The following is an 18,756-nucleotide window of genomic DNA, read 5'->3' on the forward strand; positions in this document are numbered from 1 at the left end:
ATGGGGAATTTTGTGATTTCCAACAGTCATTCTCTGTCTTTATAGTTTCTCCTATAACTAATTACAACCATGCTGAGAAGCAAAGAGTGAGGAGCAGGTTCTGAATTTAGATTGCAGGGTGCCCCTTTCAGGGATTCGCAGAGCTAGGAAACACTAATTGTGCAGAACTCAGCCATCGTCAGTGAACCTCTTAATGTAACTCAATACTAGAAAGAGAAACATCGGAACATTGAGATACCACTAAAAATCCAACTAGAGTGTTAAAACAAAGAATTTTGGACCACTAAAAGCTTTCTTAAAAAACAAAACAAAACAAAACACGTCAATGCCTTTATAACTTCACTATTCATGCTCTTTATAAATATCAGAAAATACATTTCAAAGACTGGCTAAGGAGCTGTCCCATATTTGGTAAATTAATCACAGCGTATTTCATTGATATGACAGTTGGATTGAGATATAAGACAGAGAGCGACAGCTGCTAACACTATTTGCTCCTTCCCGTCCCTTTATGCGACAGTGCCTCTCCAAAAAGTAGCACTGTGACATAAATCTGACCACTTGTCCACCAGCTTTGCAGTTATTAAGTAGTAGACTGCAATGAAAGCTAACACTTGGAAGCCAAGCTTCCCTTCTTGTTGGCTAGGCTAGGCTCCCTGACAGGTCAATTATTCCAGTACTCCGTTTCTTTCTCCAGATCTGAAAGAACGTGAATCACTGTTCATTGCTCTCAGACTCGGTCCAGCTGAGTCCATTTGTTACATTTACCAGGCCACAGAAATGTGGACTAAATACTGAAAAATTTCTGTTCCATAAAAAAAAGTCTTCTGCAGTGAAACAGGTTTTGGGAACAAGGCTTAAAATTATCTTAAGTTATAATTATTCACCCCCATTTACTGGTGGAACAAGTTTGCAGTGTAGGGGAAGTTTAATAGAGCATAAACATCATTGCAAAATGTTATTATTTTGTTTTTATATATCTTAAAAGTAGTATATTTTCAAATGTATTCACTTCTGTCTACATTGATATATCTCATTAATATTTTTATTGGGCATGAACATCAGCCTGTTAGTATTTGTAGCATTTTTTTTTAAAAAAGGCTGTTTCTTCTGTCATTTGAAACAAAAAATATTTTTAGGGTAAAAACCTCTTTTTTATTAAATATTTTCTTTATTTACAAATGAACCCACACACCTAATGGTCACTTGATCTTTGACAAAGGAGCTAAAACCATCCAGTAGAAAAAAGACAGCATTTTCAACAAATGGTGCTGGCACAACTGGCGGTTAGCATGTAGAAGAATGTAAATTGATCCATTCTTATCACCTTGTACAAAGCTCAAGTCCAAGTGGATCAAGGGCCTCCACATAAAACCAGATACATGGAAACTTATAGGAAAGAAAGTTGGGAAGAGCCTCGAGCACATGGGCACAGAGGAAAATTTCCTGAACAGAACACCAATGGCTTATGCTCTAAGATCAAGAATTGACAAACGGGACATCATAAAATTACAAAGCTTCTGTAAGGGTTCAAAACTCTTGTAGGGAGTGTAAACCTAGGCAATACAGTTGTGTTCTCGCTGTTTTCCGCTGAGGGCAACAAGCACTAAAAGCCTCTCATTTACTAAAAGAAAAAGACTGGTTAAAATGTCACTATGAGCTGACATCTGTTCCAAATACGGGGCAGAGAAATGGGATTCTTCTAAGAAGCTGTCCAAACAAGAGAGAGTGGCTCACATTGACCTCCCCTATGAGGAAAACAGAGGGATAGATGCCAGGCTTCACTGTATCCCCAAACAGCAGTCACCATAAGACAGTTTTGTGTGTGTGAGTGTCTTGCAGAATGTCTTCTGAAGCCAAACGAGTGAGGTCCTCATTCAACCACAGGAATATATTATGATCAGATTCAAATGGCCTAAAGCTGAAGGTGTAGTTTTAAGAAAAGATTAATTTAATTTTTCTTTTGTTTTCCATTTTGGTCTTTATGTGAGATATGCATTCTAGCCACATACCTGTGCACGCATGCACACACACACACACACACACACNCACACACACACACACACACACACACACACTCACCCACATTCACACACCCTCACACTCATGCTCACTCTCACACAGACACTCACACACACTCATACACACATAAACACTCATACACACATACACACTCATACACATTCTCTCTCTCATACACACATACTCACAAAGACACAGACACTTACATACACTTATACACACACAGTGAGACACTCACACACTTATACATACACACTCTCATACACACATATTCACAGACACAATCAAATACACACACACACATATATGTACACACATACATGTGTTGCAACTATTTCACTTCATTTCTTTTTCCCGAGAGTATTAGAAGAAAATTACACTCCTGGATTCACTCATATATATGATCCTTTTATGGTCTTCCCATTAGTATAAACAAGATGTATAAAATAATTTGTCTTAAATACAAGGTTCTTTTAACTAGAGACCGTTACTGACCTTCCTCAGTGGTTCGGACTGTTTTCGATTCACTGTCCATTCCTTGGAACTCGTTAAAATACGGACGGACTTTAATTTCATAAGTCACTCCCTTTTTCAAATTCACAAGGACGGCACTCCTCTCTGTCGGGACTTTGGCATCTAGATTCTGCCACACAGTTGAGGCTTGTAGTCCAGAAGTCTGACGGTACATCACTCTGTAGCCCTGAATAAACTGGGGTTGTCGGTCCACCTGCAAAATGGCATAGGATAGTTCCAAGAAACAAGGAAGACATCACTTTGCCCCTCTCTGACCTCTTCATGGTCATCTGAGTAATGACAAGGTCTTCTCATTCATGCCTGCCTCAAATAATGTCCTTCATTATTGCATGCCTATATTGTTATTTTAAAATCTTTCAAAAGTGATGAGTACGCCAGTTATGTCCACGACTTAAAATACCTCACAATGTCTAAGCTGGAGTTGTGTTTCGCATTTGTTTTCCATTCTCCTTCATTGAACAATTCTCATTTTCCAGGTAATATATGTAATATGTCATTTGGTAACATCAATTCCTTACTACTGTCTCCTTCAAAAGCTTTTGCTGGTGTTCTCACTAATAGGTTCCAAGAACCTTCCTGACTTTGGCGTAGGTAAACGGGCAATGGAGGAAAACTCCTTAGTCTTCAGAGTTTACCTTCCATCTGGAAGGAGGGCATTAGCTAATAATTACTCAATCAATTGTCAAGGTACAGCCACAACAGTTAAGCAACCGGGACTGTAATGCATTGGGACTTAGAAAGTCTAGAGGGGGCAGGATGTTGAGTTAGCATGCAATCTCCCTGAAGTCACAACTTCTGTGATCTGAATGGAGCAGGAATGTTTAGTGGCCTGTGTCTGGCTAACATAGGAGAGGGCACAGCTGTGAAGCCCCATTATGTTTTAAAGAGGATGGAAGTTCTTAGCTCTCAACGATGTTCAATTCAAAGCACATCATTTTAGCAAGTGCTCCCCCTCTAATATTTCCATCCCGCATGTGTTGAAAGCTTCCACATCTTTCCCTAGATTACATAGAGGTGATTACTTTTAACTAGAAGTCTGAGCTTTTGGATTTGAGAGCTTATTAAGATGTTCTTTTCACTTTATGAGGCCTGGGTGAACAGCTTAGTTGGAAAACTGCTGTCCTTGCATGCTTGAAAAGCAGACTTAGAGTCTAGAACCTACATTGAAACAACAACAAAAGTGCAGTTGTGGGGATGTTTACCTGCATGGAGGAGGTGAGGCCACAGACTTCTGTCCAGCCAGCACAGCCTCTTTGGCAAATCCCAGCTCCTTGACAGATGCTGAGTTGTGCAAGAGTGGTGTGAGGAGAGTACCCACTGCTGCACATACATGTGCTAGCTGCCTTTCCTCTCCACTCTCAAAATATCCCAGAGTTTTCTATGTTTTGTTTGTTCATTTTGTTTTTTTAAAGAGGAGTATTTTTCAGAATGTTATTAGTTCTTTCAAAGTGTCATACAGTGTGTTTGGATAATATTAGCTGCTCCTCCAAACCTTCCTGGATTCTCCTTGCTTCCCTTCCCAGCCAACACTATGCACATTTTTGTAAAAAAAAAAAAAAAGAAAGAAAGAAAGAAAGAAAGAAAGAAAGAAAGAAAGAAAAAAAAGAAAGAAAGAAAGAAAAAAGAAAAGAAAAAAGAAAAAAGAAATAAAATTTTCTAAAAGACATGTTTGTACTGCCCAAATATTCTTGGATGTATGGTCTTCTACTAGAGAGTGGTCAACTTATCAATGGCTACGTACACTCATTTTAATAACCCTTTCTTTTTCAGCTACCAGCAATTATCAAGAACTCCACAGTTTGGGGTGGGATTGTGTGTCCAGTCCTGCCTCTAAGCTGATATTTGTTTCATCTTGGGCTTGCACAGGGTTAGAAGAATCCATGTCCACTGCTACTCTTTTCAGAGGTTCCTTCAGTTACAGAACGAAGTGGCTTTTAGGTTTTAGCAGTCATAACACAAAGAAAGTCAAATCATTTTCCTGGCTTCCCTTGCTTTATCAATGCATGATTTGAACATAACCTCCTATAGCTGATTCTCCAATCTCCCATACCACAGCTTAGTCGCCATACGCCGAGGAGCTAGAATCCAGCCATTCCACTGACAAAGTGTAAAATTTAGTGAAAAAATAAATGAAATGACCTCATTTCAAGGCAGTTGTGGAAAAATTAAGAAAGAATATGAGTTTTTACTAGGGCTTAAAGAAGTCAATTATCTGTACGCTATAAACAAAAGACTTTTATTTTATTTTATAAAGTAACCTGTAATCTTATGTGTTCAGTTGCAGGGTTACATCTTTTTGAGAGAAAGCTACCAACTGATGAATAATAGATTGCATTAGTATTTTCATGAAGAAATGAAAAAACCTGCAAAAATTCAATTAAAATGAATAGAACAAAGGAATTTTTCTCTCTATAGAATGCCCCTACTAGAAGCATTGTTGAACACGTATGTGTGACATACAAGCAAATCTTAGGTTGATAGATGAGTCTCAAAAAATAGAAATTCCTTTTCCAGTTGACAGATTTTTAACCCACAAAGATTGTCAGGCATTAGAGGCATACATTATGAGGCTGTATCAAGAAAAATTAAGGTCTAACAAGGAGGCTCATACACAATCTTAGAATGCACAGTCATGCTACCAATTTGTGACTGTAACAAACTGGTGTGATTTTTGAAAACCAGAAGTTGCTCTGACATAAAATTAGGCAACCAAAGAACAAAAACTAAATTCATGAGAATCAAAGAGAATTGCATTTCATCAAAACTGACAGAGTTTAAAAAGCAATCCTTACCACATATGTTAAAGCAACATTAAGCTTACATTTTATAAACTTGTCTGAGTTCCCTTTAAGTGAATTTATATACTGAAAGAAAGGCATAACTCACAATAATAGCTTGTTAATACTGAAAGAAGCAAGCTGTGTTTTTAAGAAGAACATTAAGCAGCTGTTTGGAGATGAAGGGAGTCTGTAAATCAGGGCAAATTGGTTTTATCCATGTTTGGATTTCATTAATTAAGTGTGTTAGGTACTTTTATGAAGCTAATGTTTACTACACAGCTTTGCTCGCTCACTCCAGTGAGCACAGCCATCAACTGGTAGATAGTAATGGTCTACTTAATAACAAGAGTTTAACTTAATTTTGTGTGGCTGGGAGGCACTGCTTGGGGGAGGGAAAATGTTATTACAGGTGAAAGCAAAGAGGCATTTGCTGAAATCTGACCTTACAAACTGAAGAGCACTGAACGAATAAAGGCTCTACACCACCCTATGCTAGCTCATCCCGACAGCTGACCATTCCCAAGTTATGTCTTCTGCTGGTTACTAATTTTATTAATAAGCAGATTAGAAGATGGGTGTTCTTAAATTTAGTATTTACTCTAATCAATGTCTAGTCACAAATTCTTGGGGTTTAAATCCTTAAGTAAAAGAATATAGAAATTATGATATTAATAATGGCTCTATTTAAGGACTACTCAGTCTACTTCAGATGGTCTTAACACTAAACAGGAACTAAAATATTCTGTCCCACACACCCTAACTGATAATAAAATAACGTGAGTGGAGTAAGTCCACAACCTGTTTATATTTGTGTTCTTTTATAAAAATAATTGTCATTTGACAAAATAAATATTTAAATATGATTTTAAAGGCTCCTGTTCTTAGATATGCTACCTCCATATGCCTCATTCTTAGTGTATATTAAACTCGCGCTATGAGGGGGAGTCTTTTGTTGTTAGCTTAGTGTCTAATGTACTTACTACCTTATTGACTAAAATTTTTTTTTTTGGTGCATGTGACATGTTATAACATTTATCAGTGTGTTATATTTCTCAACTGGATTTGTGCCCCTACATACAAAGGCTCTCAAAGTCTGCAATATACTCTGTACTGAAAATTCCCTTTGAACTGCATGTGTGTAAAGTAATTAAAACTGGGAGAGAACCCGAACAATAGTTTTTTATTGTCTTACATACTTCATATAATTTCACCAACTGATTGATATATATACTCAACCTGTTTAGTTGAGGGTTGATGTAAAGTGTGATAGAATTGTTTCTCTACCATGACCTGAATGTCAAGACCTAAGAACCAGTGTAGTTTACTTACTTAGCTACTTCTAAAACAATGACCACAGGTACATACAGTAAAATATATCTTAACTACTCATGAAAAAACGAAAGTTGGAATCATACCAAGTGTGACAGAATGGTTACAACCTTCACTATAGAAATTCTTAAGTGTTGATGAATGGGAGAGAACGTGGAAAATATTTGCAAGAAAGAAGTCAGCCCACCATGACCATATTAGTTAGAATAGATAAACACTTAGAAAACATTTAGTAAGTTTAATAAAATATTAATTGCCACGTTAACACATTGGTAAAAAAAATCCATGGGAATATACCAAAGGTAAATGAAAATGTCCACATTCAAAACTTATCCACAAATTGTTGTGGAAATATTACGCATAATAGCTAAGAAAATGAAATATTTCAAAGGTTTACCAAGTAAAGATATATAAAGCATACATGGACTCTCTATAAAACAAACCATTATTTAGGACTACTTCACATAGAAAGGGTAGATGAGTGGATTTTATGTGTGTACACTGCAAGAAATTACATACTGATGATTACTGTAACATGAATGCAACTCAAACTTTTTTTTTTTTTTTCTGGATGAATGAAGCCAGATACAGAAGTGATAGCTGTGATTTCCTACACAGCAACACTCCAGCCGAGGAACCTAGAACAACATGGCATTGATAGGGTGGCATGGGATGAGGATGCGTTCAGGAGGGCACGGTCACGAATAGACACAGGGTTTCATTCTGGGATGACTTTACCGTTGCAGATTTTGACTCTGGTGATCATCTCAGAACCCACCATGCTAAACGTATTTACTTGATCCCTGTAACTTTAGCATGTTAACTGCAGCCCACTAAGTCTTCTAGAAGTCAGGACAGGAAGGTTATACTTCTATTTCAATGTACTTTTTACTTTTTTCTCTTCATACAGGTTTACCTATTGAATACTTTACTCTGTTTTCATCAAGTACCTTGAATTGAAATGGTGTTTTGAAATTTTGTTTTACGTTTGTTTGCCCCCCTTTTTTTTCCTACAAAAATTCCAAATAGATTTGTTGCTATACACGAAGCCTAACATGTTCTATGAAAACTTACCGTCCATGTGACTTGAACAGTTGTAGGTGTCAGGACAACTGGATTATGGAGACGAACAACGACATCACCTAACTCCTTCTGCACCTGTCTGTGGTCCACTCCTTGTGCTGGGGGGCTGATATCTGTAGTAAAGGAGAAGACCACTCCTGAGTTCAAAATTCATCAGTAACTTCCTGTGCATTTGATATCATCCTATGTAGAACTAATTGCCAAATGGATTTAGATCAGTCATTATATAAAACAACTTGGCATATGAATATAAACACATTATGTATATAAAAATAAGCGGATGTGTGTATATGTATTCCATGATGGTATTACAAATTTGTTATATGTATCTTTATCAAAATTTTCTATTCAAGATTCTTTGTAACTCTTCAGCCCCACCTAGAAAGGGATCATTAGATTCTGAGTTAGACTAGAGACACTACCCTACTTCTTAACCAGAAATATTATTTCTAGATAGATGATGAGGCACTAAAGTATTTTCCAAGACGTAAGCAAAGATCAATCTTAAATTGAAAAGTTAAAGAGATTTTTTTTTTATAAAAATGCCACACATATGCCAAAAGAGCTCTTGAACCAACACATTTCCATGTCAAGGTTAAGTTTCACCAAAACTATTTGATTTAAAGAAAGTTGTCCAGTTCTAAATGTTTTTAAAATTAATTTCTTCTGCTCTTTCTTGAGTTTGTATTGCAACATTCTTACAGAAGTGAGAGGTCTATATCTTAACTGTGATTTTATTGTGCTAATTTTAGCTAGGATATAAGTAATTAGAAGCAACATAATGTAATTTTCTTTCTTTTCCATTTTTTTCATCCTTGACCTAAACAACAAAGTAAAATGTGGTTTGCTTTAGATCAATATGGTCCTTTATTTGAATACTATCAACCTTTGTTGATGTATATAGGTCCTAATGTGATATTTACCTACAAGTTTTTAGGAGGTTTAATGAAGAAAATGATTTTTGAAGTAAGCAGTAATTAAAGGAATTGAAAACTCAGACCTCGAAAGCCAATGTGTTCTTTGAAACGAAATGCTTTGTAGATTCCCAAACAGCTGAATGTGTGACATAACAAATAAATCTGACATTCAGACACAACACATGAGCTCTCCTATGAAATATCAGTTACAAGACTATAGGTCGTCAGATATGTCAAATTTCTCAGTTGGAACAAGCCAGATCTGTTTCTGTCTCTATCTGTCTCCCTCCCTACACCTACACACACACACACACACACACACACACACACACACACACACACACACACACACACAATTCATTAATCCATTAATCTTTGTTGACCTTTTCACTGAGACTTATATTCTGAGTCAATATTTCATGACTGGCACAGTTCCTCAGGATCATGAAAGTGTGCAAGACTGCATCACAAAGGAAGCCTCTCAACCTTGTTCTTTCTCTACCTTGAACTGCAGCTGTACATACAACAATGACTGCTATCCCCACAGGTATAGCTAATATACAGTCTAAAATGTCTTGACTTAAAAAAAAAAATCGTATATCTCTTCCATTTCACACTCAGTCATTTAATTTACTCCTTCAATCCAGACACATTAAAAGCAGTCGCATAGGGATGAGGTAAAATGTAACTACTTTCAGGTCTTCAAAGTCTTTGTTGTGCTTTCTCTCTCTCTGGAGACAGGTTCTTTACCTACCTACCCTTCATCATCATGGAAAATTAAGCACACTATAGCGGAGAGAACAAAAGGAGAGTACCATCCCCTCCTCTCTCAACTGTCATCGTGTCAGCCACGCTCCCATCACGTGGCGACTTTATTTGACTTCATTCCTTTACCGCACCCTTCTCTGTGATAATGGCATGCTAGTCACTACCCCTGAACTACATTGTAATTATAATAATATTTTATGGCTGCATGGTGCCTTTCATAGCATAAAAATACTACTTGAATTATATCTCTTTCAAAAGCTCTTACAAATAAGAAATAATTAATCCTTTCTCTAGAACCCTGTGGGGTGTAGATTGTAACAAACAATGAAGGTCCCATTTTCTATTGTACTATTCCTTCTATTAATAGTAGGGAAGGAAAGGATAATATAGCATTATGTATTAAACGTGCATACCAGTGACTACTGTGTCATGACTTCTGAGTGCTCCCCTACTCCTGCCTATAGTAAAAGACAGGTTACAGAAAAGGAGGAGATGAAAATTTCCATTCATTTTAATATTCTATTTGATGGTGGTACATTAGTCAGAAGAATCACCTATGCGGAGAAGGACTTATTTATTCTTTTCTGAAATAAATATCTCTTGAAATAACCAAATATATTATATATATATTTGTGTGTGTGTATGTATGTATGTATGTTTGTATGTATATACACCCACACCTACACATATACATACACACACACAGTAGGAGTTGTTAAGTATCAGCACTGTACAGTGTAGAAGCCATGGTAACCCAACTCAGGGTTCTGACCTCCGCTCATCTTTAGATTTAAGTCTGAAAATGTGTCTCTAACAGATTTATGGTCACTGGTACTCCCATTCAAAATCCACAATGGGAGATCCACTTTCCTGGGTGGGTTGAGGAATGAAACACATAAACAGAAAAATAATTCTGATGATGCCTGGGCATCTATTTTTCAAGGGTTTATTATTTTTTTCTGTTGTGTAATAGAGAAGGGGAAGCTCTTTTTTTTTTTTTTTTTTTCCAATTCAGAGATTCTCGTTTACTACACACGTACCTAACTATTTATTTGCTTTACCTACAAACTAGCTTTAGTATTCACAGAGCATACATCATAGCAAGGCAATCTGAAAACATTTTCTTCCATGGGCAAAATCCAGAGGATCATGTACAGTCAACATTTACACATTTGTTTTGCTCATGCAATGCCCTAGTTTTAAATTAATACACCCTACTAAAGCCAGAAGTTTTTCACAGCTGCTGAAATTACCTTGTGTGCGTACAGGATCCGACATAGGACTTGGATCGCTGAGACCTTGTGGGTTGATTGCTCTGACCATGAACAAGTAGATTGTGTTGGGCCTCAGTCCCCTTACTGTATAGAGAGTTGTCTTAACATGGTTTGCCACTGTCTGCCAGCTATTGCTCACCGATTGGCTGCAATAAGAACAGAAACTGATTTAACTGAAACGATTTCACAATATCAAATGGTGTTGAGTGTCAATGATGAGGTCAATGGCTGAAATATTAAACAGACGAACACAAATGCACGGCACTTGAAGTGTTCAGCCCGATAATGAAACGTTTGGATGAGTTCAGTTGATTCAACAACAAAGCCGAGCCCACCTAAACAAAGGGCCAAGCACAACAAAGTGAAACTCAGTCCAGGAGATGGGACAGCACTTGCTTAATGCACAGCAGCCCACTATATGAATACCTGTGAAAGGAACACAGTCAAATCACAACATCGAGTTTCTACAATAAATATGGTCCTCATAAATGTGTATGTATACCTTGTAAAGAATTAACCTGCAGAAAGAGTAAATGGGCTACAGAGTAATTTATGCCAATACATTTCCCTGTAACAAGGTGTGTTTTCGTTTGCATCAATTCCGCATGCAATTTTATAATAGAGCCTTCTAAAACTACATATCTGTAAAAGAAGGGAGCAAGCATGTAATGAATATTTTCCCCTTGGTTACATTTTTTAATAGAAATTTACATTACTCTGTATTGTGATCTCTCATCTCAAAATGATGAAATATCTCAGATTCTGTGTGTGACCCTTCCATAACTGGCTACAAATGGATTCTATTTTAGAAAGCTGTATCTAAGGTCAAATGAAATTTTCCTAAAAATAGTTTTAAAGTGGGGAGCTTTTAGGGCTTTGTATTTTTTAGCATCAAAATGTGCTTAGACATCAAGCATTAAGAGTAATGAAAATGATTATTTTACTATTTGAAAACACATAGCTATCATTAACTTGAATATAGAGCAGGAAAACTTAACATAATAAGTGACTATTTGTCCTGATGCTGGTAAAACAAAGTCTTTCAAACTGTGAAACATCAAAGGAAACCACAATGAAACTGAATGTAAAACTATAGCACATACATTTTCCCATTTGTTATTAATCATGTTTAGACCAGGAGTGTAATAAAATTCAATGATTTATGAAGTACACCTCTGGAATCATGACAACATTTTCATATAGTACATTGGAATAAATATCTTTTCATTCGACAACTATAATAAGCACATGGAACTGATTTCTTAACTTGCCTTTCAATTCCCTGCTTGAATATCTAATAGATTTATTCAAGAACACAGAAACAGAAATATTAGAATTATTTTAAATGTGCACTCAAATTATTAGGAATAAATATTCCCAAACCTAGGGTGCCAATATACACTGAATATCTCTAATAAATGTATATGTCCAATTATTGTGGATTATGTCTGGGTCTAATGTCCCAATGTGATGCACATAGACATGGAGTTTAACTCAGCTCTGAAGAAAAATAAGATTATGAATTCATCAGAAAATGGATAATGTGGAAAGTATACTGTTAAGCAAGATTACTCAAACTGAGAAAAAAAATAGCCTGTGTGTTCTCCCTCAAGTATGGAGCCTATTCACACATATACATACATATACATATGTATATATGAAAAAACATATGTGTGTGTGTTTGTGTGTGTATGTGTGTGTGTGTGTGTGTGTATGAAATACTTAGAACATTTGAAGGTGTCTGAAAGAGTACACAAATAAATGATGAGAGAGCACAGAGTTTAGGCAAAACAAAATGTGTCACAATATGAATATACAGGGAAAAATGGAGCACATACACTATAAAATATTTCTTTATAAACATAGCAATAGACAATGAATTTTATTTTTAATCTTGTTATTAACTTATAAATGAAAGCTTTATGTCTCATTCTGAATAGTGAAAAGTAAGTGGACATTCTTAATGATCATGAACTTATCCTTAACATAAAGCATGAGGTTGGCTCAGGTGAGATTGGAGGATTCAGTAGCTAAGATAAAAATCTAATGGAGAAATGAAACAGAAATTGCCTCATACCTGAAAGCCTCAATGATATAGGCGCTTGCTGGAAGAACTCCAGGTGTACCTGGTTGCCAGGATAAGGTGACACTGTTCTTAGAAACATCAGTGACCTGAGGCTTGGATGGTGGTCCTGGGAGGTCATTTATATCATAATTTTTACTGATTGTTGCTCCAGATTCTGTAGACAACAGAGAAAACTTCATTCCTGATTTTGTAAGCAGACAATAAAGCTCGAAAGAAGGAAACATTAAAGAAATTGACTTGACAGTGTGGTAAGCTGGTTTTCCTATGTGGTAATAAATGTAGTCTTCTCTTTTATGCATAATCAGCATAATCACTGGCATTTCAGAAGAAATCAAGCAACAAGGTTTTGAGGTGCAATGCATGGAATTCCCCAGACATCATGTTATGTGCCAACTAATGGGTGTATTCAAAATTGACATTAAATGTGACTTGGATTTACATCCAATGCATGCGAAATCTTGATCCACCATTATATTGTTATTTAAATATAACTCTCACTAAGAACTCACCTGTTACATCCAGCACTGCACTCCAGGAAGTTTCCCCACTGGAACTTGTAGCCACACAAGTATAAGTACCAGTATCAGAAATCTAGCACACATGGAAAGAAAGAATTCATGTGACACATATGTAACAACTCAGTCTTCAGCAGGAGTTAGAGTCAATTGTGTATGTGGGTGTGTGTGTGTGTGTGTGTGTGCGCGCGCGCGTGTACACATGTGATTTAAGCAACCTTTTGCTATAACAGTTATTAAATGGTTTTTAAAATTACATTCCTGCAACTAAAAGTTATTTATCTGATAAGGTTTACTTATTAAGTTTTCCTGTGTCCATTGTAATATTTACCGTTTAACTTTATTTTCTTGTGGGATTCTATTGTGTCACTGTCAGATATAAATGAGCTAACTCAGAATTCATGTGGAATTCTTCATGCATGTTATGCTTCGCAAATGCAAGGCTGGCTTTTCTGTCTCAGAGAAACTACATTTCAATAGATACAAGTACCTAGAACTAAGCAGATAATGAGACAGCCATACCTCTGAGACCCCTAATGTATTTTAAAAGAATATGTATATTCTTTTACACACACACACACACACACACACACAATTTAAAACGTAAGGAATGCATTCTCTAGTTATAAGTAAGAAGCACTCAATAACAAAGTGGTATCATCTCAAGTCAAAAAAGAAAAACTAAGTGAAAAATAACAACAAAGCAGAACAAAATCAAAACTACAAGAAGAAAACAATGCGTATGGACCTTTGTCATTTTGAAATGAGCACAATGAGAATGAGCCAAAATCTAGATTTTTTTTTTAAAACATCCAGATTCATCGATCATTTAAAATGTTTTTGTTGCTCATCAACAACAGTCTAAGACTTTGAGAATAGTTGAAGATATGATCAAGAAAGTTGTCTTTAACAACTGTAAAAGTAAAAAAAAAAAATCTTGACAAAAATCCTGAATATTAAAACTTAAAATACAAGGGTCCTCATAATGCCCAGGTTTTAGAAGCTTGCAGTACCAACATTTATTGCTACTTTGGTGGGGTAGGAAAAATAAATGTGAACAAAAGTCAAAGAAAAGAGATTAAGGCAAACAAAAGACAAAGAATTTAAGTTCTGTGATGAGCATGAGTACAGACATCATGAGATGTGGAAGATTATGGAATATTATACCTTCCATTTCAAAATTTATCCATGACTCACTCTTATAACTGATTTTTAGATAAATCATTAGTACATGAGGATACTTCCATGCTACCACTTTAATTGATTTTAAATGTCATTATATATTTAGCTAAAGGTTGAAATTGCTCTCTCATGTCAGTCTTTTCCATACTATCTCTGTACAATTGCCTTCTATCTTACAGGGATGATAGGAGTCGCCATTGTGGAATAAGCCACCCTTTGAAATGTGGTTGCAAGTGCATTATAGTCATTAGGAATCTCTGCATTTAAGAAGCATCACTCACAAGCTAAATATAATGAGCTGAGGTTGGATTTTAATGGGATGTTCATTTGAATATGGGCTGTGAATGTGTAAAAGAATTTGCATTTTATTATAGCTGTTGAACTAAAATGTAGCACTTGTTATTCTGTGTAAAAAGAAAAGTATGTAGGTAATGCATCTTAACTGCATCCCCCTGTCATTGTGTGGAGATACGGGCCTGACATTAGCTGTGGTAGGTAGGTTTTAATGAGTGCTGGAATATTCAACTTCTCAAAAGATACAGATTCCGATACCAATTAGCTGGACTAGGAGAACTTAGCATCCATCATGATATTTTGTTCTTTTGCCTTATGCACTGAAGAAAGAAATCATGAGACACAAAAGATTCTGACCTATAGGAAACCTCTCTACTACACCAGTGAAGTGGTAAAGCTTGTCTTAATCCCCTTAACAGCAGCCATTGTACAGAAAAAGAACAATGTGCGCAATTTGGAACCGATCAAAGCCAAATAGCTTCTGAGTCTCACTTTTGTGTTGCTATGAGCACCATCATCATGTTCTTTTTCTGTGCGCTTTAACTTTAGATAGGACATTTTCTGATCAAGAGGGCTTCACTTTCCTCTCCTTATCCTGTCTTTCATCCTTGACCAATTTCTTTAAGAGGAAATGAATAGGTTATCACACTCTGTCACCCCCTTTCTCTTCGGATAGTTTGCTACAAACAATTCTCCTGGGGATGGCATCTTAGAGATGTAACTCAAAGACCTGTGCAAGGAGTCAAAGCCTGTTTGACATCATCAAGCATCTACCTTTAATTACTTCTCTCTAGCACTCCCAGTGATCTCAACTATCCACACACACAAGTTCTTTAATGCAACTATACAGCAAAAAAGCATTAACCTTCATAGCTCAAGTTTTTTTTTTTAATCTCAGAAAGAGGTTAAAATATTTGCAGAAGGAGAGCTCATATGAATTTTTTAAATAACTTCCATTTTGTTTGAAGAAAATTAGTTTTAAATTCATGATGAATTTGAAAACATATATCAAGGAGATTCCAACTAATTTATCATTCTTTGACAGAACTTGGTGATATTTTTCACCTAGAAGAATTTAATTTACTGTTATTAATGTTAATATTAAATATAGATCTGTTAAAGTATATCTATTATTCTCCTTTTTATACAAATATATATGTGTAGTACACTGATACATTACATATAGATGTACAATTGTAAATATATTCCATGATAAGAAAAGAATCATCTTTCATTGGATAATGTGCAGCAAAATATTTCACCTTTTGCTCTTGATTTTTAACATAAATTCTAGAATCAGTTAATTTGTATCATAGACATTCCTTTATTTGTTTGCTTGTTTGTTTGTTTGTTTGTTTTTTAAATGTATATGTGTGTCAAGGTTCTTGTGAGAGGTCCTAGGAAGCTTATAAGCCTAAGTTCTCACCTCTCCCTCTTGTATGTGGGTCTTAGGAATTGAACTCAGGTCATCAGGCATGGGAGCAGTTATTTTCACCCACCAAGTCATCTCATGTGCTGGCTTTCTTTGTTACATTGTTTGTTTTCGTCATCTTGGTTTCCCGTTTTTGCCCAAATGCCAAACCGTACTAATTGTTCTTCCACTCAATAACTATTAATGTTTTTATATTGTATCATAGTAGCTATCACGATTCTGGCTTTCATCACCAGCACTTTATTATTTTAAAATGTTCTTCTTTACTGTCACACCTGCTAGCTGTGGCAGTGCAGGTGGCTGTACTGTACATAGTTGAGTGACTGGACTACACTGGCAGGGGACAGGTAACCCTCACAATGCCAGTTCCCAGGTTCACATTCTTTATGCAATCCTTCATCTCTCTAACATGGAGATGAAACCTTTAGATGTGTTCTGGCCAATAGCGTGCTTGAAGGTGACAGACGTCACGTCTGAGATTTAGCACCAAGGGCCTGAAATGCTCAATTTCATTGGCAACTTTTCATGCCGACTTTGATGATTAGAGCACTCATATTCGGAATACCTGGGTAACAAGAGCTTAGAGGCTACCACCAGCCCACTCTCAGAGAAAAGTGGGTCGTTAATCTATCTTTCAGTCAAGGCTAGGCAACCAGCTGTCACACCACCCTGCTCAGAAGGAAATCAATGCTCCCTCTGTATTCTGGCAAACCCCTAGCCCTAATTGACAACCACAGCATTACAACTGTTATAGCAGAAATTGTAGCTAAGTCATACCATCAATTCCATTATAATAGGAATTATATGAAACTGTGTGTTGCTTTAAACCACTGATTTTTTTAATATAAGGTTGTTAGATATTAGTAGAAAATTAATAAAACATTTAGAATCACAGAAGTTTTACGGTCACCTTTGATGTAGATCCAAATTATCTCCCTTGGTGGAACTGTCAATCTTATTCATGTTCATTCACTTAAAACACCAGTGAATCATTCTCATGGATAGATGAAAATGTAAAATTTGTAGCAACCTAACTAAAAATCGAAGGGCATTGCTAATATCCACACATGCCTCCAATAACACAGTTGCGTCCTGTTATTCTTGGTTGAGCCAGTTTACCCATAGAACTACACAGTCTTTCTTAGTAGAGTAAGACTAGAAGCATTTCTTGTTCCCCAATGAGTTTAGTTGCCTGCTACTATCCATAATTTTGTCTTCAAGATTTCTACTTCCAGAATTGTAGTCAATGAGCATTTCCTTTGCATCCAAAAATACCGGAGTTGGATTCCCAAGTCCAAGTTACAATAAGGACAACAGTCTTTCCCATGATTGCAGTTACCAATTGTTGAACCCAGAAATAGCATGACCTCTCATACAATGCTGATGTCAGACTTTTTCAATACATTGTATAAGTTTTCCTTAGGGAAATGCTGTTGGTAGGATAGATTCAACAACAACCCAAATACTACATACCCGTAAATTCTTAATCTGCAGTGTTCCTTGGTCTTGGATCGTGGCTCTTGGATCTCTCCCCAGAAAAGTAAAGCCTTCCTTTAGCCAGCTAATTACAGGCAGAGGCTCACCAGTGGCTTTACATTTCAGCAGTGCTGTACCGTCTACTGCAAGTGTTTGGTTTATTGGTCCTTGCAAGATTATGGGTGGAGGTCTATCTGTCAAAACTAAAAGGCAAACACATATTCAGAAAATCTAGACTTCCATGACATTCAGTCATTTTGATATATTGACACTGAAAAGTGAGATTAAGTACACAAAGTCCTTTACTATCATTAAAATTTCTTTGCCTTGTCAATATCTATAGTCTTTTCCAACTATATACATTAACCATACCTACACTGTACTCAGAACATATCATTGTTTTAATGTATTCTGCATTCATTATAATTAAAATGATTTGAGGATACATTTTGACATTTTAGAAAGGTTGAGTTGAATTGAAAAACTTAGTCACATTGAAAGTAAAATAAAAATATTGGTAGCTTCTATGAGCTGCCAGTCATAAATTGTTCATTTTTTGTGCATATACATACATATTTAAAATAACCCTATGGTATATATTGCTTGTAAAGCTAAACTTCATCTTTGCTTTTTGTTATAAATACTACATATCATAGCAGCTTCCAAATGCTATGTTTACATAAGCTTATATGTTTTGTGGATGATAAAACATTAGACCTTAAATAATTTAAACACAAAATCATGACACTGGGTCTCCAAATGTTAGTCATGACATTTGATCAAGTTTATTGAGTTAATACACACAGCTAAACAGAGTGAACTAGCCAACCAGAATGCTTGGTGTAACCAAATTCAGTTTTCATCTATAATCAGTATAAATATTCAGCATAATTTTACAGTGTTCTAGCTCAGTGTGCTTTTTTGCTTATGGAACATCATCCTTTAGCAAAATAGATACGTTTTTAGAAATATTGTAAATGGTTTAAGAAACATATTAATGTCTGGCATTATATAAATGGTTGGCAGAAAAAGAGAATTAGTTTAATATTATGTTTGCTTAAGAA

At 35.9% G+C, this 18,756-nt stretch overlaps 1 protein-coding gene across 13 annotated transcripts in view; it reads right to left on the bottom strand.

Annotated features, from left to right (window-relative positions):
* The window catches only part of Robo2 (roundabout guidance receptor 2), a 1,496,637-nt gene that overhangs the window by 65,815 nt on the left and 1,412,066 nt on the right, over positions 1-18,756 (bottom strand). For all 13 annotated transcript variants that reach the window (XM_029544828.1, XM_029544827.1, XM_029544826.1 and 10 more), the window contains 6 exons: positions 17,690-17,895; positions 13,303-13,384; positions 12,785-12,947; positions 10,687-10,853; positions 7,740-7,861; positions 2,518-2,749 (listed from right to left, as the gene is read on the bottom strand). In XM_029544828.1, coding sequence (XP_029400688.1) covers positions 2,518-2,749; positions 7,740-7,861; positions 10,687-10,853; positions 12,785-12,947; positions 13,303-13,384; positions 17,690-17,895 — 972 coding nt within the window. The remainder of the gene's footprint in view (positions 1-2,517; positions 2,750-7,739; positions 7,862-10,686; positions 10,854-12,784; positions 12,948-13,302; positions 13,385-17,689; positions 17,896-18,756) is intronic.

This window comes from Mus pahari, chromosome 12 (genome assembly GCF_900095145.1).
Source record: "Mus pahari chromosome 12, PAHARI_EIJ_v1.1, whole genome shotgun sequence".
Taxonomy (NCBI): Eukaryota; Metazoa; Chordata; class Mammalia; order Rodentia; family Muridae; genus Mus; species Mus pahari.